Source organism: Eupeodes corollae, chromosome 3, assembly GCF_945859685.1.
Source record: "Eupeodes corollae chromosome 3, idEupCoro1.1, whole genome shotgun sequence".
In the NCBI taxonomy this organism is placed as follows: Eukaryota; Metazoa; Arthropoda; class Insecta; order Diptera; family Syrphidae; genus Eupeodes; species Eupeodes corollae.
Window position 1 is genome coordinate 70,233,105 of NC_079149.1, and position 22,352 is coordinate 70,255,456.

The following is a 22,352-nucleotide window of genomic DNA, read 5'->3' on the forward strand; positions in this document are numbered from 1 at the left end:
GAAACAAGTTCAATAAATTGTGATCTTGGCAGCATGTCCAATGGGTTATTAAGCATCGTGTAGAATTTAATAAATCATAATTAACGTACATAGCTTTAATTCGTCTAAAACTCGAGTAAAATTATCGTATTGGGGCTCTAATAATGTTCCTGAATCTTTTGGAAAGAATTGAAATAAAAATCAGAAAATGATGGGTGATGGTTCTATTACTAAGAGATTTGCTTCTCTTAAACACCGCCGAGAGGTTAAATGTCTTTTATTCTTTTATCAATATCATCACCCTCTAACAATTCAACCGTAATAATGTACTTCTAGGAATGCTCATGAGTTCACCCTTAATCCCCATATTTCGGAAGTACTATTGAGCATTGTGATTTGTTCTTTAGTCGCACTACACGAATGTGGAACGCTTTACCAGACTCAATGGTCGCATTCACAAAGCTAGTGGCTACGAAGTCAAAGGATTCTGATTGGCTAAATCTAACTACTAAAGTAGTTGAAATTTCCCCTCCGACGCAGTGTAAAAATTTCAACTACAAAGTTAGTGCACACTGGCATACGTTTCACAATCAGCTGCTTGGTAATTACACAAGAATTCAAAATGAAATGAATCTTTCTGGATTTAAATACAAATATAAATCAATATTATTATATTTTCTATTTGGTCTTATTGAATTTAAAAAGAAAAGAACTGTTTAAACTATTATCTGAAAACACAAATTTTTCTTATTATATACATATATATGTATATTGTATGTATTTGTCATTTATATGACAGTGCAATTTTGCATTTGTAGTGCAATTTTGCATTCACAAAGCTATTTGAATTTTGACTACGTTACCACTAGCTTTGTGAATGCGCCCTATATTTTTCACTTATTTCAAAGTGTAGATATTCAAAACCAATGTGCAACGGTATCTCCTTTCTAATCCTATCCTCCTTTCTTAATTGTTCGCACTGCGTTTATTCATTCTAAATAAAACAATTAGTAAAAAAAAATAATGAGTTTTGAAAAATTAATATTCTGTGTTTCTAAAAATTCTTGCTTGACTCTCACTTGTTATTCCGCCTTGAGTTCGCGGACATTTAAACAATAATGAAAATTAAAACAATATTATTTGAAATTCATAGATTCATCTAATAACTGAGCCAAATGTGTTTCGACTGCATTTGAGTGTTGCATAAGTAAGCGGAACTTACTTCAAATTTCAAATAAATATATTAAAGTTATTTGGCCACTGAATTAATTTAACAATAACAAATGTGTTGCCCAAGTCTGCCGTCATGTTTTATAGTACTTTTTCAAATAAAAAAAATTTCGTTAATATGGGACACGTTGCCTATGGACATAATTTAAGTGTTCAAACTAATTTTAATTAAAAATCCAAATAATTTAGCATCACATAAATAATGCAAATAATTTTTTTTATGAATATAAAGATTTGTGTTCGTAACCCCGAAAAACGGTAATGCTGAAAGTATGGGGCTTCTCAATATGAAGCATAAGTCATGCGAAAGAACGTTCTTCAATGATTAAAAAAAGGTCAATTCTTCTAACGAGTGAATGTTAGCGATATACATACCAACATGTAATTGGCCAAACTGGCTAGTTATCGCTAATTTCTTCTCCAACCTTAAGGTGGGTGTCCATTTACCAGTTACCAGTATACGCTCGCGTATTAGTATGGCTTCCCTTAATTGAATATCTTTTTTTTAAATTATGGGTCTAACGTTTTGTATCGAAATTTCAATTTCACTAACTAAAAAACGGCAAAAATTTCGAAACTGTTGAGAATGTTCAATTTGAAGCTATCTTGAAAGAACAGACCTCGCACCGAATTAGTTACGCAGATCTACTCAATGTTTGACACAACATTTTTTTAAATTCTTTTTTCTTTGTTAAGAACAGTTCCTATAACTAAAGCAGATGCAACCCTTCGCCTGTAAGAATACATGGCGAAATGATAATATGCTAGCAGAAGAAATCTATCAAGTAGACAGGATTATGAGAATGCCCTCAGCAAGAAAACTCTCAATATTCTAGCAGAGAGCTCGCGATAGCGAAATTGACAGTATCCCGAGAGAGCAGAAGTACCCTTAAAAGAATAATTATTTGTCTAAGCATACATCGAATATATACAAATTACTATGTTTCTCCCAAATGACTAGACCAATTTTTGAAGTAGTTTACTCAATTTTCTGAAAACATTCTATATTTTAATCGTGATTTGTATGTTTTTCTATAAATAATATTCAAATAATGGTTCTGTTAAATACAAAGAAAGTGTGAAAGAAAAAACTAAGACCACTTAGCCCCACTCGGTGGGAACTAGGACCATTTGTCTAAAGTAGTCTTAAGTGTCCTGTCTTTTTGAGAACGTAATTGTGGTGTGTTTGGTTTAGTTGCTTGTGAATTTAAAATAAATTCTTTCATATTTGTTGTCAAAATTTATATAAACTTTTTGGGTAAAAAATAATTGTGAACAAGAATCTTTCAAAATTCTGAAAGTAATGAAACGAATTAAAATTAAATTGAGTGGCGCAACAGTCCGTTGTGAACCAGGGCCTAGTGACTTACAACTCTCAACCATTCCTGTGTGCGAGTACTGTTGTCAGGAATGGAAGGGACCTACAATTTTAGGCCGAATCCGAACGGCTAAAGAAAGCACTTTTTCATGACAAGAATTGTTCTTGAAGGATTTGTCAATTCCTCGCAAAAGGTAGTACCCGCGAAAATTATTATTATTTTTTTTTAAATTAAGGTGGCACAGGCAGGGATTGACCCAAGACTCTAAGAAGATGAAACGAATATCGCACGATTTTTCAGGTATTCCTCTTTTTACGTTAAATACAACAAAGAAAAACAATTAAATTAAGTTTAGTCTTTTTATTAACGGACTGTTAGACGGTACAAAGTTTGGCTGGTAATATCTATATAAAATTGTTTAGCCCTGATTTAGTTTGTTATCTACATTCAAATTGTTAACGAATTAATCTTCTTTATGCTGTTAATACTATATGTCTTGATTGTATTTACAAATAAACGTATTGTCCAATTTTCGGAAAGCTTAGATTTAGGGCTGTTTTGTTGATTCTTACAAATCTTTCAAAGGCTCAAATTAGTTGAAATCTGCTGTTTACTAGTCCACACGTAACAACTGAAACTATATAGATGCACATGAACTTAAATTTCCCTAAACAAATTTTATAAAAAAAACACAACTGAGGATATGTACATATATATTCTGTAATAATCATGCAAGGCGAATCCCTGTGAACATACTAACCATTTAACATAGTTTTCTTTAATTTTATTTTATGTGTAATATTTATAGAATGATTAAAATGAAATGTTCTTTGTTTCAGGTACCTAATCACTGCGAGATAAATTGAAATCAATCTAAAATCAAACAAATCGGATATGGACTTAAAATGTGAAAACAAGGCTTCCGTTATTATACGGACACTTTTGAAAAACTTCATAATTTAAAGCATCTATTAATTTTACCAGTGCAAATTCAAAAGTGGTGGTTTAAATCTCTCAATAAAAAATACTTAAACATTTCCCCTGAATCACAATAATCAATACAATTCAACGTGAAAATAAACAATATCTTATTTAGAAACCAACATCATCATATTGTGTCAAACATTTATTTTAATGTTTGTCCAAGTTCTATTTCATGACATAATGCCTCTGTATAATCTCATAATCGTTTGGTTTTTCATGCCTAATCTTATATGCGGGCAGCGTCCACTTTTTAATCACTCTTCTAATTCAATTTCACATAATGGAAATGCGTTGGGACAGAAGCTTCGAAACAGTGGGTCCATTCGAGAACCGCTGCACTCGCAAACAACTCAGACAACGTTGCTTCATCCTCCGGTAAATCAACTTATTAACTTCGATGATTTGCAAAATTTGGGAAGCACGAGACTCCCGCCTGGGAGAAGGGGAAATAGGCGTAGAGACCAGTTACTTTACCAGCAGCGGCCACAGAACCAGCAGAGGCAGTCTACATTCGACTCTTTACGCAAGGAATTGATGAAACCTGAACTGTCCTACTCACAAGTTGCTTCGGTTGGAAATATTATGGGTGTTGGTGTCACTGGTGCGGGTACTCCTGGAAGGTTCCCCGAAATCAATCAACTGGCTCCAATATATACAACGCGAATACCACCGCAATCGCCTATTGACAATAGACCATCAAGACTGCGGGGCAGGAAGAATAGCTCCATGAATGAAATTCTAAATTTAGCCTATAGCCAACGACATCAGCAAGATGCCGAACGGCAAAGTGACGATCCGACAAATGGCGCCAATGACGATACTATTGATGGAATCTATGCGAATCCAATGAAAAAGATTAAAGAACGCATAAAATTAGCCCCATACGTGAGTATAAAACAACTTTAACTTTTTATTAATTTTTCTTCAAATGATGGCATTGTGGTTTTGAAATGGGAACTTTCCTTGCACTTTCCTTTTTTGTGTAAAACCATCTTATTTTTCTTCTTCTGTCTTCACCGAGTTGGGGATGAAATGATAACCTTGCATCTAGGTGCAATGATAGACTGATAGACTCTTATAATTATATTTCCTCTGCAATGTAAGCCGGAAATAAACTGACTTTTACACTATCAAGAAACGCTGATTTAATTGTATTTGCCATTTGGTTCAATTTATCGTCGGAAATGGGAAGATGCTTCATCGTCTTGCTAAGCGTTTTGCACTTTTGACAAATGTATGCGGTTATCCGTTAAGTCATCGTATATTCAAAATAAGGCCTTATGGATATACATACAAATTTTTAGACCAAGACAAATTTTAGACAAATTTTTACTAAGAAAAAAATAAATTTTTTATTCAATGGGTTTAAAAAAATCATCGCAAATCTTTCGAAATCTTCAGGTAGCTTTATCCAAAATTAACAACATAAACTGAACGATGTCCAGCGGAATATTTTCAGCTTTAAAATTCCATAGAAAAAGCAACGACATCGTTTTAATTTAACATTTAACAATGCGGATTTTAACTGTTAAAATAAATGCATTCATGAATTTTTTATCTAATGAATGGAAATTTTGAAACTCTTGGTTTCATATTGACTTGTTCTTTTTTCCTCAACATTTTCGCCTCTTAAATGCAAGAACTATTTTTGCTCAGTTAAAATTAAGCTGCCATTTAAGAAAAGTCAGTATAATTCATAATTATAAAACTTGTGAAGGAAAAAAAGATTAAAATGAAAAGCGGCATCAATTGGATCCAAAAAGAAAGCTTATTATTTGTCACTTAACCAATAAAGTAATAATAATACAAAAATTATTTATTTATCAATTTATTTCAGAACGCATATGAGCCACAAATTGAACGTACTCAGTCATCAGAAATGGAAGATTTATTGGGTGTCAAGTGCACCTTTGAAACTCCTTGCGCATGGAACTGGACAGAAAACTTAAGCGATGGTTTTCAAATCGTTACAGGCACTGAATTAGCAAAGAAAAACATGACCGGAGTAATGCCTGGTCCAATTGCAGATTCCAAAGGAGATGCTAATGGTAGGATTCATTTTGAATGGTTTTATTTAAATATATTTTAACCACATATAAATATATTTATAATAGGACATTTTCTGTACGCTCGTCTTTCACCCAACACTGTCCAAGTCAATCTCACTTCACCACAATTCAGCACCACGATGGATAAATGTCAGCTTGAAGTTTATATACACCAAAGTGATATGAGTCGTGGATTATCAAGAATCGTTATCAAGACATTACACTCCTCTAAAAGTCAGTGGGTACCAGCAGAGTTAGCTGGCAATAACTTACGTTATTGGGAACATCAAGTATACCGTATCGGGCGCATAACACGTGATTTTCGAATTGCATTCGAAATTGTTCCTAATCTCAGCGATTCACAGCGAGCTCATGTAGCTATTGATAATTTGCGAATGGTAAATTGCTTTCCAGAAGGAACTAAAAGCGAAAAATGCAGCACCTCACAGGTGAAGTGCATGATGAATAAGGTTCCCGTGTGTATTCCCTTACCAAGAATTTGTGACATTAATCGAGACTGTGACGATGCTGAAGATGAACTGCAAAATTGTGGTAAGTTTTTTAATAGAATTTTGTATCGATCGCTTATAAATTCAAAGTTAACGTTGCTGCTTGATGTGATGCTTGCTATCAATGAACCTTGGCCTTTTTAATAGGCATTTCTTTGATATGATTATGCATGTTGATACAACACTTTTAGTCAAGCTTCGATATTTCTCACAAAAAGTGTCGTGATATGTATATGATATCAAATAGCACTATTAAGAGTCATTAGTTGCATCATTGACTAAAGGGTTTATAAATGAAGGAGGGTTCATAATAAGATTAGTGGCAATGGCAACAATTTAAACATTTTATCTCTTTTTCTTGTTAATAAATACATAAGGAAGATACGTACATATGGATGTACATATGTTACATATATTTGTTTATATACAATGTTTTAATAATGTTCTTTAAATCAATATTTAACATACAAATTGGTGGAAGTATTGAGATGCATTTACAAGGGCAATTTTAATTTCTAAACCTGCAAAACAAGATAAACAAGCTAAGAAATAATAAGAAATTAGTTGACAAAGCTTTTAGAGCATTATTAATTGCAAAATAGTGTGATATTAATCTGAAGATATAAGATCTCAATATGTCTGTGAACATTCTTTCTATTCACATATTTTAGAAGACATTCTGAATTCATATTTACAAATTGTCTAAAAAAATAGATATTCACTTGGTTAAATTTCGACAATTCTGAAGCTTCACTTTAAACACTTCCTGTGATATTTTAACCAAATAACTCAAACAAACAAACTGAACTACAAGAAAAAGATGTTGGTCCTTTTTTCAAATATTTGATATACTTCAATATTTATATTGAGATAGGTTAGGTTAGGTTGGAGTGGCTGTCCAGATGTCATTGACACACGTAGACCTCAAGGGTCCATTGTGATACCACTAATGAGGTTACTCATGGGAGAGTAATGAATTTAAACAAACCATTTTGTACTTTTAATAAAGTTAGAGAGACGTTTTGTGTCAATCGTTGCCAGTTCACTGGTGTTATCGGAGAAGGGATTACCGAGGAAGTAATTCCTTCTAATGGAGAGTGCTGGACATGTACACAGAAGGTGTTGGACAGTTTCCTCTTCCTCCTCGTCCATGCAGCTTCTACAGAAGTCATTTGTGTAGACCCCTAGCCTCAGAGCATGTCTTCCTATGAGGCAGTGTCCCGTTATTACTCCAATTGTAGAGCTTATACTTTGTCTGGTCAGTGATAACAAGCTTTTTAACCATTTTAAGTCAATACGTGGCCATATTTGCTTGGTTGCTAGGCAGGTGGTAATTTGTGACCATCTAGCATTTGTTGTTTCTAGAGCATATTGCTTGAGAAGATATTTGCATGTAGCAAGTGGTGTTCCTATGTTATGTTTTTGTCTAACATAAGGCAGAAGTGTTCCGTTTTTGGCGAGCTCATCGGCTTTGCAATTTCCCGGAATGTCTCTGTGGCCCGGCACCCAAATGAGGTGAATGTTAAACTGTTCCGTCATCTCATTCAGAGATGATTGACAATCGTGGACTGTTTGAGAGTTTGTGGAGACAGACGCGAGAGATTTAAGAGCGGCTTGGCTGTCTGAGAAGATTCGTATATCCTTACAAGATATAACGTTTTCTTTGAGCCAGGATAGTGCTTCTTTTATTGCCATTACTTCTGCCTGGAATACACTACATTGATTGGGAAGTCTATAGGATAGACTGAGATTCAGTTGTTCTGAAAAGATACCACTTCCAACTCCGTGATCGGTCTTTGAACCGTCAGTATAGAAGTGTACCGCATCGTCTTCCAGGGGTCCCTCTTCTTCCCAGGAGGATCTTGAAGGGATAGACACATGGAATCTTTTACCAAATACCATTTTTGGGGTGGTATAGTCTAAGCGATCTGGGATAGATCTGAAATAGATCTGAAATTGTCTAGAATAGTAGTATGTCCAGTATTGTTACTGGTCCATTGAGAGGTGGCTCTAAGCCTTACACATGAGTTGGCAGCCACCTTTTTAGAGAAGATGTCAAGACGTGTTAGGTTTAAAAGCACTTCCAGTGCTGCGGTTGGTGTTGTGCGAAGTGCTCCTGTGATGCACAACCTGCTGACCGCTGGACTTTAATGAGCTTATTTATATTGGGATGCAACAAATAAAAATGAACCCGTGTTTTGTTGGAAAATCTATTCATAGTATAGAAGGATTTTACACGAATAATAACAGCAATATCCATAGTATGAATAACACCGATAAAAGTTAGATTAGAATCTTACTATGGATGAGATTTTGACATTTATTTAATTTCGTTCTCAAATGTTGTATCTCGATGGCTATGTTCGTTGAGTAGTTGTGCATTTGGAATCTGTTGATATTATTTAGTTTTGTTAATGAAAGTGGACTAACTGGGCTTATTTTGCAAGAGAAAACAATAGAAAAGATATTTATGTTTTGCTATGTTTCCACCAAAGGTTTATCTCAGCTTAGATTAAATAAATCTTTTTGGTGTTTCCACCGCACAAGAAGATTTAAAAATGATTAAGTTTGACAGCACTTTCTAAAATGCAAATAGTGGTCCGATGTTTTCGATGTGTAAAGTGCTAGTAAGATAGTTTGATTCGTGTTAAACATTGAAGAACTGATTAGTATATATATAAGTATACCTACTCCATGTATATATATATTTTTTGTAATTTGATTAAAACAAAACTATATTTTGTGTAAACAAATATGCAAATAAACAGATCATAATGCATTTCCTGTAAAACCAACTTTTCCGCACAATTTTTTTTCGCAAATTTTGATTCGACTGCGATTCCCGACCGGAATCGAGGCGAATCAAGCTCATTTCAGCTCGGTCCAGGTATATAAAGAATTGAGGCGAGCTTCAAGCTCGGATCGTTTTGTTGGCAGATTCTTACTGTACTATATATGGAATACCAAAAAAACGCAATCGTAATAAAATGATGCATTGAAAAATATTAGTTTAACAGATTTATAAAAATCTTTTTTTATATAAATTAGCATGAACTGCAATATGTACAATAATTTTTAAAAAGCACTTCACCCCATCAAAACGTTTGCTTTTCATATAACAGATGCTCTACCCCAAAGTTCAGATTTTTAGGAATGTATTAGAAGAAAGGACATTTTTTATTTAATTTTCCTAAATTAGATATTTTTGTAAGAACAAGGTAAAAACGAATTATGCAAAATGTTGTATCTCTCTTAAGACTTAAAGTGAAGCAATATAAATTTTTCTTACTGAACAATTTAAAAACTACTCCAAACTCAGCTTGAAGTTTATATACACCAAAGTGATATGAGTCGTGGATTATCAAGAATCGTTATCAAGACATCCTCTAAAAGTCAGTGGGTACCAGCAAAGTTAGCTGGCAATAACTTACGTTATTGGGAACATCAAGTAGACTACCCCAAACTACTAAACAAATTTACTGGCTTGCTCTTGAATTATAAAAGACTAAGACTATTTGTAAAATAAAAAAAGCTGGGATGGGACCCGCATTGATAAATTCCCATCCCACCTGTCGATTTGTTTTACTTAAACCTTTAACAAAATATTCATTACAATATTCTGTGTGAGATAATTAATTTGAGGTCAATATCTTTCTTTGTTCTCCTAATTAAATAACCATTTCTTATCAGTTTTTAATTGTTTTTGTAGATTTTCGTGTTTTGTTAAAAAAAATTGTCAGTTGAATTCTTCTAAAAAAAAATAAAAATTACCAAACATTTTTTGAATACACGCATTTTATTGGAAAATCTATCCATAGTGTAGTAAAAATAACAAACAAAATATCCAAAGTATGAATACTAGCGATAAAAGTTAGAGTAGAATCTTACTAGGGATGGGTTTTTGACATTTATACGAGTCTCGAATGGATCTTATGTGATTTCGTTCTTAAATGTTGGTACGATTGATATTGCAATTGTATCTCGATGGCTGTGTTCGTTGAGTAGTTTTGCATTTGGAATCATGTGTTTTTCATTGGGGAAAAAATCTGTTACGGTTGATATTATTTAGTTCTGTTAATGAAAATAGACCAACTGGGCTTACTTAGCAAGAATAGAAAAGATAATTAAGTTTTTCTATGTTTTCACTAAAAGTTTATCTCATGTTAAGATCAAATAAATATTTACGCTGTTTCCACTGCACAAGAAGAATTAAAAATGATTAAGTTTGACAGCACTTTCTAAAATGAAAATGATGTTTAGATGTTTCTTATAAAGTGCATCATATAGAAGAATATGCTAGCTACTTCATGTGCGTTTTATTTTTTTAAATTTGATTAAAACAAAACTATAGTTTTTGTACACAAACATGCAAATAAACAGCGCATAATGCGTTATCTATAAAACCAACTCCTCCACACAGGTTTGTCTTCGCAAATTCAACTCGATTCAGATACATACAGAATTGAGGTGATCTTCAAGCTCCCTTCAACACCACATGTTAATGTAGTAGTCTACGAACAAAGCCCCTCCTTGAAGCAATTGTTAAATCAACTTTTTGTTATAGAATCTCAATTTAAAGATGTTTTCTTACCATTTCTTCTTGAAAATTGTCTATTTTAATAGTTTCAGTTAGTTTTTTATGGTAAGTTAATCTTAACATTTGATTTTCAAAAAACTTTCTTCTATTTGTGTGTGTTTTTTTAATTATTATTCTGACAGATCTTCTTTCAGTGGTACCAATTTTTAAATACCAAAATCTGTCTACTGCGGATCGTTTTATTGGCGATTTCTCACTGTACTACATAAGGAATACCAAAAAAACGCACTAAAAGATGAAACTGTTTAATTTAAAAATTTTGACCAATTTTAGTAGCATCTTCAAAAGAATTATTTTTGTATAAACAAATGCATATTAGATTAGATCTAAGCACAATATCTTAAGTTCACAATAAAATTTAGCACAGAATGAAATCATTTTGAAGGCAATATCGTCATTTATTCACGAGATATCGATAATCGAATATCAATCATTTGAAGTTTTGAAGACAATATCGTTATTTATTCACCAGATATCGAGAATTGAATATCAATTTTTACCAATTTTGGGTATTTTAGTTTCTATGAAAACACTGACTGTTTTATTTTTATAAAATTGCAATGATTTTTAAAAACAAAATTTTTTGTAAGATGAAATTGTTTTGAAGCCAATAACTAGAATCTTTTCAAAAAGAAAAGATTCTTCATTCAAAAATCAATTTCTACCAGCTTTTGGTAATGCTTTTTTTATGTTTTCTAAAAAAATCTTTCTATTCGATTTTTCTCTTATTTTACTGCGCATTGAAAGCAACATTTTTTATAAGATAAATATAGTTTAAAGCCAATATATTTAATTTTTAAAAACATATCAAAGTCGAAAATCAATGTTTACCAAATTTTAGTAATGTTTGTTTTTAGTAAAAAACTGTCAATTCGATTTTTCTTAATATTTTACCAGATGTTATTCTTTGTCGCATACAATTATTTTAAGGATAAAATCATTTTTTGTTCGTAAAATATTCTATGTGACAATAAGTTTTTCAAGTTTTTTTGTTGACTTATAAAAAAACCTTTGATTGATTTGTTTTTCAAAATTATATCAGTTCGATACCACACCGATGTATAATGTAAAATGTAATTCAAGTAGCTAGCGTAATTGGTTCGTGAGATATTTTGAGAGTTCTTTCTGCATCTTTCTGAATTATTATCTGTATAACAAAATTTATTTGAAGTCAATACCTCTACTGGTTCTTGAGATATGAAAAACGAAAAAAGCTTGCCAAACGTACTGATGTTTAATTATTTAAATTCTGAGGACTTGGAAACGTCGAGTAATGTCAACGTTTTCAATTCTCCAAATCGGACCGACTACAATAACTTCCTAAGGGAAGTTAAAAAATGTGAAATTATGTTTTATTTTTAAATAACATTGGTTTTCAATGTCTTGAAAACTGTTATAACATTTAGTAATGATCAATTCTGAAGAAAGTAAGACACACTGTTTCACAAGTTGTAAAAAATTTCACTTTTACAAATTTCAATCCAATAACAACAAATTGCTTGAATTTACAACTTATTAAAACCTTCACTGAAATGTACATACGCAAATATCCAAACTATATTATTTACATAGTGTACTCTGCATGCCTATATATTCAATTAATTTCTATAAACTGTAGTTAATTGCATAATTATTTTTTAGACAAAATACCATATGGCGGGCGGTGTGACTTTGAGAGCGGTTGGTGTGGTTGGCGTGATTCGGGTAAAACTGTCCTCGCTTGGTCACGTTACACAGGATCATCACCAACACATGACACTGGACCAGATAGCGATCACACCTATCAGCATTTACTCAATTCAACCGGATATTACATGCTAGTCGATATGAATCAACACATAAACAATTCAGAAAAAGGATCACTAATAGGTTTTGCTAGTAATGCCATCATGATCAGTAAGACTTTTAACCCACCACCTATGGTTCATGGTGATGCCAATTCACCATACCGGAATTCCTGCGTTGTTCGGTTTTATATTCATCAGTTCGGTAAAAATCCTGGAAGCATAAACCTTTCCGTAGTTGAAATGAAGGAGAAGGAAAACATAACAACGACCCTCTGGTGGAGTACAAAAAATCAAGGCATAGATTGGTTGCGATCGGAATATGTTCTCCCAAATATAACTTCAAAGTAAGTTACTAGCACTTAAATATTATATAGTATGTAACATGAAATTAACATTGTTTGCCTTGTCTAGATACTATCTCCAATTTGAAGCTCGAATGGGTATGAGGATTTTTTCAGATGTAGCAATGGATGATTTTTCCTTGAGTCCAGAATGTTTTGGCCTTAATATACCGAAGGAGCATTTAAATGGTTACGACTATTGGGACGTGCGGTACAATATGAAAAGTCCATCGCATACAGATTTTGAATATAAGCCCTGTAAACATTTTAAATATTCTCAAAAACATTTGTAGGACTATCTACTAAGTACGATTTTTTTCAGATATGGAACTTACTACTTGCGATACACGGGGTATGATAGGTCCGACAGCTTCACAATGCGAAGCGTTTTACAAACAACATAATAAATCACATGTTTTGAAAGAAGTTCGAGTTATAGAAGATCAAAGCACATACAAAGGAATGCAGAAATGGAAGGTTCCAAACGAAGGCCATTACACGTAAGTTCAAACAAAATTATAATCTTTTATTTGAAGTGGTTAATCCTTTACTTTTATTAGAATTATCGCTAAGGGTGCTAGTGGAGGGCTAGGTTCAGGTGGAGTTGGATCTTCCCGAGGTGCAATGGCTGTGTCAGTTCTTGAACTGCATAAAAATGAAGAGCTGTACATATTGGTTGGGCAACAAGGTGAAAACGCTTGTATAAAATCGTTGAATTTCAAAGATGAGGGTTGTCGGTCTGATAGTGAGATAAACGATGATTTGAGTAGATACAGCTTTAATTCTAAAGCATATATGGTGAAGAATATAGTCATTGAAAATGGAGCCGGAGGAGGTGGTGGTGGATCTTTCGTGTTTCTGGTAAGACGAATTCAATCAGCGATTTTTTTTTTGTCAGAGGCTTTAATTTATATTGTTTTAAATTACAGTTAAACTCCGCAAAAAATGAGGCAGTACCATTGATTGTTGCTGGTGGTGGTGGTGGTCTTGGAATCGGAAGATACATTGACGAGGATTTCCAGCATGGACAGCCACCAAATCCAGCAAGACCAGGTGCATCAGGACAAATACACGGAGAAAGCATAAGTCAAAAAACAGCCGGTCCCGGTGGTGGTTGGAGAGCAAAAGAAGACACAGCACTAAGCCCTCGATATGGAGCCGCTCTCTTGCAAGGCGGTCGTGGAGGCCTTTCTTGTTACGCTGAAGGACAGGAGAGCCACAATGGCCCAGTAAATAACCATGGTCAAGGTGGTTTTGGCGGTGGTGGTGGAGGCTGTAATACCGGAGGTGGTGGAGGTGGTTTTGCTGGTGGCGATGTGTATCTTAACGAATCTAATGGAGAGGGTGGAACTTCGTACATTAACACAGCACGGAGTTTAAAAGGCCTGAACATAATTTATGAAGGCGCAAATAGTGGTGCTGGTTCAGTCATTATCATCCCAGCAATCGAAGGGTGTGGCTGTGATTACCGGTGCATTGCTCTAGATGAATTTCGAGCTCGAACTCAGTGTATCTGCCCGGATGGTTGGCATCTTAAGAAGGATAATAGTACTGCTTGTGAAATGAAAACTGATGAACGTATACCAATGCACTATTTGGTAACACTCTTCTTAGTTCTTATTGCAATGTTAGGAACTGCATTGAGCTCGTTAATTCTTATTTTATGTAAGCTCTCAATAATTAACTATTTCAAAATTGGGTTTAATTTGTTTGTTTTGTTTTTAGATAACCGATATCAGAGAAAGAAACAGGCGTCAATTCGCCATAAGATGCTCATGGAGCAGGATCTGCAACTAAGTCGTCTTCGTCATAACACCGATGATCCAGCTTTACCTAATTTTAATCCAAACTATGGTTGTGACGGTCTCCTTAATGGAAGCGTTGAAGTGAAGAGTCTTCCGCAAGTTGCTCGAGAAAGCTTGCGCTTGGTGAAGTAAGTTTTTTTTCACACAATACTTTTAAAGTAAGACACATATCTCAAACATTCACTTTCCTTTAGAGCCCTAGGCCAGGGTGCATTTGGTGAAGTGTACCAAGGTCTTTATAGACACCGCGATGGCGATGCAGTTGAGATGCCAGTAGCTGTCAAAACATTGCCCGAGATGTCAACCGGTCAAGCCGAAGCTGATTTCCTCATGGAAGCTGCAATTATGGCCAAATTTAATCATGCCAACATTGTTCATCTTATTGGTGTTTGTTTTGATCGACACCCACGATTTATTATTCTTGAACTACTGGCCGGGGGTGATTTAAAAATATTCCTTCGCGAAGGACGCAACAAACCAGAGCGCCCATCGCCATTGATAATGAAAGATTTGATATATTGTGCATTGGACGTGGCCAAAGGATGTCGGTACATGGAGAGCAAACGTTTTATACATCGTGACATTGCAGCTAGGAATTGTCTTCTCAGTAGTAAAGGTCCTGGACGAGTAGTTAAAATTGCTGATTTTGGTATGGCAAGAGATATTTATCGGAGTGATTACTATAGAAAGGGTGGAAAAGCTATGCTTCCAATCAAATGGATGCCACCAGAAGCTTTTCTTGATGGAATATTTACATCAAAAACTGATGTTTGGTCTTTTGGTGTACTTCTTTGGGAGGTAAGCACCTATTATAAATCAATACAATGTAATCTAGAAAATAACTTAAACAATTTTTTTTTTTTTGTGTTTATAAAGGTTTTCAGTTTGGGCTTGATGCCATATACTGGACTACAAAATAGAGATGTTATGCACTTGGTGACTAATGGTGGTCGCTTAGACGCACCTCCAGGGTGTCCAGCAATAATTTATAGGCTAATGGCTGAGTGCTGGAATCCAACTCCAGAAGAACGTCCTTCATTTTCAAATATCTTGGAAAGACTGAGCATCTGCGTACAGGTATGTTGGATTATTTATTTGATTGAATTGTCTCCTTAAGGATGAATGCAATCTTATACAATTTTAACTCTGGGTAAAAAAAAAATATTTTATTTTTTAAACTCATTTTAATATTTTTTTGTTTTAATATAAATACCCCGAAGAATTGTTTAATAAAATATATCGAAATCAAACCAATAATTAAGCAAAAGATAAAAAATATAGAATGTGCCCTTTACCTAAATCATTGTTTTTAAATATTATATCAAAGTTTAATTACTTATTGGACTTTATTTCAGGACGAAGATATGCTTAATTTACCCTTACCAAGCATTTTCCGACCACCATCGGCAGAGAATGATCAAACTATAATGCGACCACCGGGAAATGACGACTTCTGTCTGCAAGTGCCGCACTCATCGGACTATCTCATACCACTACCTGGTCCTCGTTCTATTGCCGATCGTCTACTACAAGAGTCAACCGGTGTCACTTTTATCGAAAGCATGGCTACATGCACGCCACCTGTGGTAACATCTCCATCAGCACCAATCAATACCGACGAAAACGGCTGCTGGGAAACATCTTTTATAATGCCGAACTCCAAGAGTGATCAGCCATTGCTCTCATCGTCGCATGATTCAAAGCTCAGCATAAACGGAACAGATGATGGATCCGTAGTGGCAAACCACAATCACAACAATCATCAGCTCAATTCACAGAGCACAAGTCAAAATAATAATAATATTCATCGTTCTCCTCCTCTGTCGTCAACTACAACAGCAACGCACAATAGCAATGACGATGATGCAGATGGACCTAAATTAATAAGTCTAGACACACCACAACCTACTCCAACAACAATCAAGCCACCATTATCATTCACCCAGCTAGACGGGATAACGCTTGATCCATCGGCGCTATCCAAGGGCATGCATCTTAATAATTCAGCTGCAACCAAACAGTCCTATGCCAATATACAAATGGTCAACTCCGTTAAGTCTGAGATTCCCTCAGAAAAAATGAACGGATCTGTTGTTGGAAGCACGGCAAATAACTACGATTCTAATACCGTGCCCAACCACTCCATGAATGGAAGTGCTGCGCCTCCGTTCACGATACAGGGCTTTAATGACCGGTATAACTTGGGTAAGGACAACCATTCCGAAATAAGTTGTTGAAAAAATTAGAATATTAACCACACGTATATACTTAATTAAGTCTTAATAGAGGAATGTTGTGAGTGATAGGTTTATAAGCTGAAAAAAAATTATTTATTAATTAATACACAACTTTTGAGTGAGAAAGAGAAAATATTTAAATTTTAACAAACATAAAAAGCGCGCATATAATGTAACAGATACATAGAAACAAAAATAACATGATAAGTTGGTAGAATGGATATTTTTTAAATTTAAAACAATTTTTTTTATTTTATTTAAAACAAATTATTTGGAAAGTAATAATAGTTCAGATTCAAACACGCTAACTTTTAACTATTGTTCATAGAATTTCGATGAGGAAAGAGTGTATATGAACGGACCATTTCTATTAAAGACCACTCTTCCATTGTTCTCTTGAACATAACAATTTTGTTGGGATGGCATAATAACTACGTTCTTAAAATGATGAAATTTCCTAAATATTAGAAGAAAAACAAGTATTTTTTTTTTTAAATTATAGGTTGAATGGCCCGTATTGCCAACTTGGCAGAAGTAAGAGATAAATCGTAATGAACACTTTGCAGAGTCTATACCATAAAATACCACTTAACCGTTGACATTATAAAAATTGATCGAAGTTTACGTGGATTTTTTACGAGTGCCGTAATTAATATTAAGGCTGACATTTCCAACAAACTTAAGCTATGGTTCTACATTTCACTTCACTCGAATTTTTTATTTTTTTACAAAACACAGAACAAATATAAACATATTGACTGATGTGCTATAATATCAACTGCTTTAATTTCCCTTGAAGTGATTTCGAAAAGAATTTGAAGTTATGAAATCGATCGAATGATAGAACCCTGAAAACAATTTCTCTAGATTTTCAATTTGCATTTCGATTTCTTTGCACTTGATTTTGGAAACTTAGCTGATATGTACAAAAGTGGATCGATTTCTTTTTTATTTTCGATTTCGGCCATTGATAGAAAGTTGTTACCATCAAAACAAAATGAAATAATTAAACTTTTCGAAAAAAAAAAATTGTATACCTCTCCAAGCCTCCTGAAAAGTTGAATTTTATGTGAAGGAATAAAGGAAAACATTTATTTCATTTTTTATTCATGTTTTAATACGCTTTAAAGAAAGAAACAAACAACATTCTTATTTAAATATTTTCTTTCAAAGTTATTAAAATAAGGATTGAGCAATTTTATAATCTTTTTTTGAAATAAAAATAGGCATTATTCTGCAGGATTCAAGTGTAGTTCTGATGAACCCATCTCTTCTGGTTGTACCGCATACTGCAGCTGAGGCCTCTGTAACAATTTTGATACACCTTTCTGTAGCTTGAATGTGACAGGGAAATTAATTTAGAATAGACAACATCATTGAATAAATTTTGTCTGGTATTTTTATACATTCTTTTATGATGTAACGTTCAACTCCTTCCAAGCAATGATGTCAATGTAGTCCTTAGAATTGAAGTTAAATTCCGGAACTTTAAATATTCTTGAACCAGAATATAAAGCATCTTTTCATTTCAAAATCCTTCGCAAGGCTAACAAGTTTATTGATTTCCTTTCGTCTGCCAACATCGTAAGAAGAATGTTTTCAGGATTTTCAAAAAAGCCATTCCTTGGAACTACAGGATCAATCACAGCTTACAAGTGTTCTGGCATATATTTCGACAGAAGTACAGTTTTATGCAAGTGTTTTGATCCGGGGTTGTTTTTGGAAAGACATTCGTTGCAATGACTACAATTAATAGATCGGTGCTCAGATCTTTAGCATTTGACATATTTTATTTCATGACTTACGGTAAATGCTTTTCCGTTTGATAAGGAAATTTGTCCCATATATTCTGAGTTTGGCTCTTTGACCAGACTTATATGCTCCTCGGAAAGCATTTTCCGTCTGGAAGAATCAGCCATGGAAAGTGTTTTGTCCTTTCGTTCATCGAAGTATACTCCAAATAATTCTTTTATTAACAGAGGTTTCTTGGCTAGAATACCCCTTTCCCTATTATTATTATTTTATTATACATATTATTATTATTTTGTTTCGGTCTACTACATTGTCGGTGTCTTCCTTCGTAATAAGACCAATGTCTTGAAGTGTTGCAGAAACGATTGCTGCTGCAGCCTTGTCTGAAATACCGTATCTATCAAGAGCATGACCGACAGTAGACATCGATGACTTTGAAAGTTTCTTTGGACCTGCCGAAGATGTTGACGGCTCCATATGTGATAAAATCTCTTCTTGAATTTGATATTCTGATTCCTCTTCAGAAGTAAACTCGTTTTCAGTAAGCTGGGAATTTAGGTTCATGGAGATTTGTTTGGTTTCTACTCTCATAATTTCTTTTTCGGGTCAATTCGTGTTCTTAGTTCAAGTTTTAATTTAGCATCTAAGCTCCCAGTGCCCATTTTACGCCTGGTTCGTTGGTCTATGAAAAAGGTATCTACAATATTGGAACTTTAGCTGTTTTTCACATTTACATGCTAAAAAATCATCACACTTACAAGCAGCTACATATGTATATCTAATAAAGATTTTGCATCGTCCTTAAAAACCCGAATGTTCTTCTGATATGAATCCAAAGCTTTTCTTGATTTATAAGTCTTAAGTAAATTCTTGTAACTTTCGTGGTACTACTTTATCTTTCTTATAACTGAACGGGATCGAAGCTGTCTGCCAGAGCTTTAATAATTTTTCGGAGATCTCCTCACAAGTGTCGGTAGCCAAATTTTTAAATTGATTGTGTTTATTGCAACTAACACACAAGTAACATGGTATAATATCTTCTTAAGTCGGCAAGACATTAGATCTAAAATCTTGTGCATTACCAAAAACCGGACATAACAAAAGCACAACACAATACAACAAATTTGAAAGGAATGAAGCATAATATGTTTGACTATTTTAAATGGGGAAATGTATTGCTACTGCGTTCTATTTGAATTTTTTTAAACGGTTTAAGTCCAGTGTAGTGATAGCTTGTAACGCAAAATATTGACAGTTTGCTTGTTATAGGATTCAAATAAAATAATATTAAGCGGAATAAGGCACATTTTCTGTAATTTTGTTTTAATATTGTCTGTTTAAATTTCAAGTGACTTGGGGCAGTATTAAAAATTGTTCAATTTGAAAAATATTTTGGATTTGGTAATTGTATACAACTTTTGAACCGCGACCGATTTCTTTTTACGATTTTTTTGTTTCATATCGAATCGATTCACCCTATAATGTACATTGTGAATTAATTTTCTCACAGATATGTGATATTAATTATGTCTATTTGAAATGACAATATCGGAACGGACGGTTCAGTCATAAGGGCTATCTGGACATTAATCTAATTATAATGTCCAATGAAAGCTCATCATAATAATTCGTTCATAAGTTAAGTAAAGTTCCGACTTTGAATTTTATGACACTTGAAATTTGCCTTGATCAAACTTTATGTTAAAAAGCAGTTGACTTCAAATGAAGTTACTTATGGTGTCTGAATCGACCATTGATAAGCTTTTTTATAGAGTTAACTTTTCAAATAATTTTAGGTGTTGGTAGTGATTTTTATTTTTACATAAAATCTATTTTTATTTTTTATTTGCGGGAATTGATTTTATTTATTAAAAACCTTACTTTTTTACTTGAATAACCGCTTTCAATTTTAATAGTGTAGAAATGAAATATGTTGTAACCATTTGACTCTTTGAATGAATCCCAACTTTGTAGAGTAAAGACATTTAATGGTAAGAAAAATGTATGTTTATTTTTACTTCTTACAAAAAAAATTTGTAAATCAAAACACAAATGTTTGAATTTATTCTTTACGTTAAACATAATTTGGTAGAAAATTTTGTTTTAGTATTTCTAAAATATCCAAATTCAACAGACTTGTTTGTGGTACAAATGAACAAGAGCAATGTATACAAATATTTGAACGAGCTAACACATTGTATATTATATATGCATATATATGTATATATTTATATATATATGTATATATATATATGTACTCAAAGTATATATATATCTTTAAGATTAAGTATGAAATAAATAAATCAATTTCAGTTAAAAATAATACCTATATAATAATAGATAATATTTTGATTGTGAATGTCAATATCTGTTGTGTAAAATAAAAGAAAAAAAATGTGTAATATTTTTATTTAATATTAAAATCAAAAAAAAATAATTGTAAAAACAAAATAACATAATAAGTATGCATTACATTTAAGAAACAAACATAAAACATAGTTTTATAGTGTTTATAAGATTATATTGTATTTGCTTACCTATACCCTTATTATTAAATAATTCAATGGTAAGGTAAGAAAACTTAAATTTTGTTTTTTTTTAATGAACGATGATGGTAGTACAAGAAGAAAAAAGCTCAAACAAAATAAATATTATTAAGTACATTAGAAACAAAGAAACAAATAAGGAAGATTTTTTTTTAATTTTACGAAAGTCCACTGTTCACAAGCTTCACCGAACTTTATTTGTTTTGTAACATTGAACTCAAAGAATTTGGTTCGTTCTACTTAAGCCCCTAAACACAAGATGCTTCAAATACAAAAACTAAACAATTGGATCTCGAAGATTGAAAATATTGATTATCAAAAGCAAGTTCCATGCTCAAACCACCAATTTGAAAGAGCTTTCCTGAGATCTGGGAAGAGAAGTGAAGTTCAAGTTGCATACTGGCTATTTACATATGTGCACATACAATAATACTTGTAATTAGTGTGTTCAATTTTTATTAATTGAATTTTCACAAATTTTCAAAAGTTGCAGCTAATTCTGGTTTGTTATTTCCTCTGAATTAATAAAAAATATGTTTAGGAGAAAACTACGTGCTACACAAATCCCACGTGGCAATAAATATTTTCCTTATCAAGAGAAGAGATCTATTCTTTTTCAAACTATGTACTATCTTTTGTTAACTGTTGTTATGGGGTAGGTTCAGATGACATAAGAGACTGATTTGCCAACTGCCAAAAAATTGCTTTCCAATTTAGGCAACTTTATTGGAAATTTGAATGGAAAGTAACTCAAGAAAAATGTCCTTATAACTAACAAGTCAAGTATAATTATGTCAAAATGACAGTTTATCATGTTTTTTTTTTAATTTAACTGAGAGCTTAACTTTATTACTCTATAATTATGTACATATTTCCTGGACAATTCCATTCAATGTTTTTTTTTGTAAAATTGTTTGATTAGAAATTAATAATATTTCCTTGCAATACAAAATACAAACTGCAATTAGGGCGTACCTTGCCGACAGTAATGTTTCTTAAGAACTGAAGAAAGAGTCTAGTGATGTAAAGTTCCAAGTTTTTAAATGTATGACACTTGAAAAACTAACTATTTGCCTTTATCAAAAACTACTTTCAAAGAATGCAGTTGACTGCAAATGATGTCTCTTATATTGTCTGATCCCGCCCATTGTTATATCAAATAAAGTATTTAAATGGGCAGGTTCAAGCGACATTACGGACTTGAAAGTAAGGCAAGTT

The 22,352-nt window shown here is 33.1% G+C and overlaps 1 protein-coding gene across 1 annotated transcript in view; it reads left to right on the forward strand.

The window, feature by feature from the left end:
• The window catches only part of LOC129949396 (tyrosine-protein kinase receptor), a 32,671-nt gene extending 10,562 nt beyond the window's left edge, over nucleotides 1-22,109 (forward strand). The window contains exons 2-13 of the mRNA XM_056060831.1: nucleotides 3,368-4,397; nucleotides 5,350-5,560; nucleotides 5,627-6,112; nucleotides 12,308-12,797; nucleotides 12,865-13,052; nucleotides 13,117-13,294; nucleotides 13,355-13,655; nucleotides 13,724-14,459; nucleotides 14,520-14,727; nucleotides 14,794-15,397; nucleotides 15,476-15,676; nucleotides 15,955-22,109. Of these exons, the coding sequence (XP_055916806.1) occupies nucleotides 3,663-4,397; nucleotides 5,350-5,560; nucleotides 5,627-6,112; nucleotides 12,308-12,797; nucleotides 12,865-13,052; nucleotides 13,117-13,294; nucleotides 13,355-13,655; nucleotides 13,724-14,459; nucleotides 14,520-14,727; nucleotides 14,794-15,397; nucleotides 15,476-15,676; nucleotides 15,955-16,836 (5,220 nt within the window). The 5' untranslated portion in view covers nucleotides 3,368-3,662 and the 3' untranslated portion in view covers nucleotides 16,837-22,109. The remainder of the gene's footprint in view (nucleotides 1-3,367; nucleotides 4,398-5,349; nucleotides 5,561-5,626; nucleotides 6,113-12,307; nucleotides 12,798-12,864; nucleotides 13,053-13,116; nucleotides 13,295-13,354; nucleotides 13,656-13,723; nucleotides 14,460-14,519; nucleotides 14,728-14,793; nucleotides 15,398-15,475; nucleotides 15,677-15,954) is intronic.
• The last annotated feature ends 243 nt before the right edge of the window (nucleotides 22,110-22,352 follow it).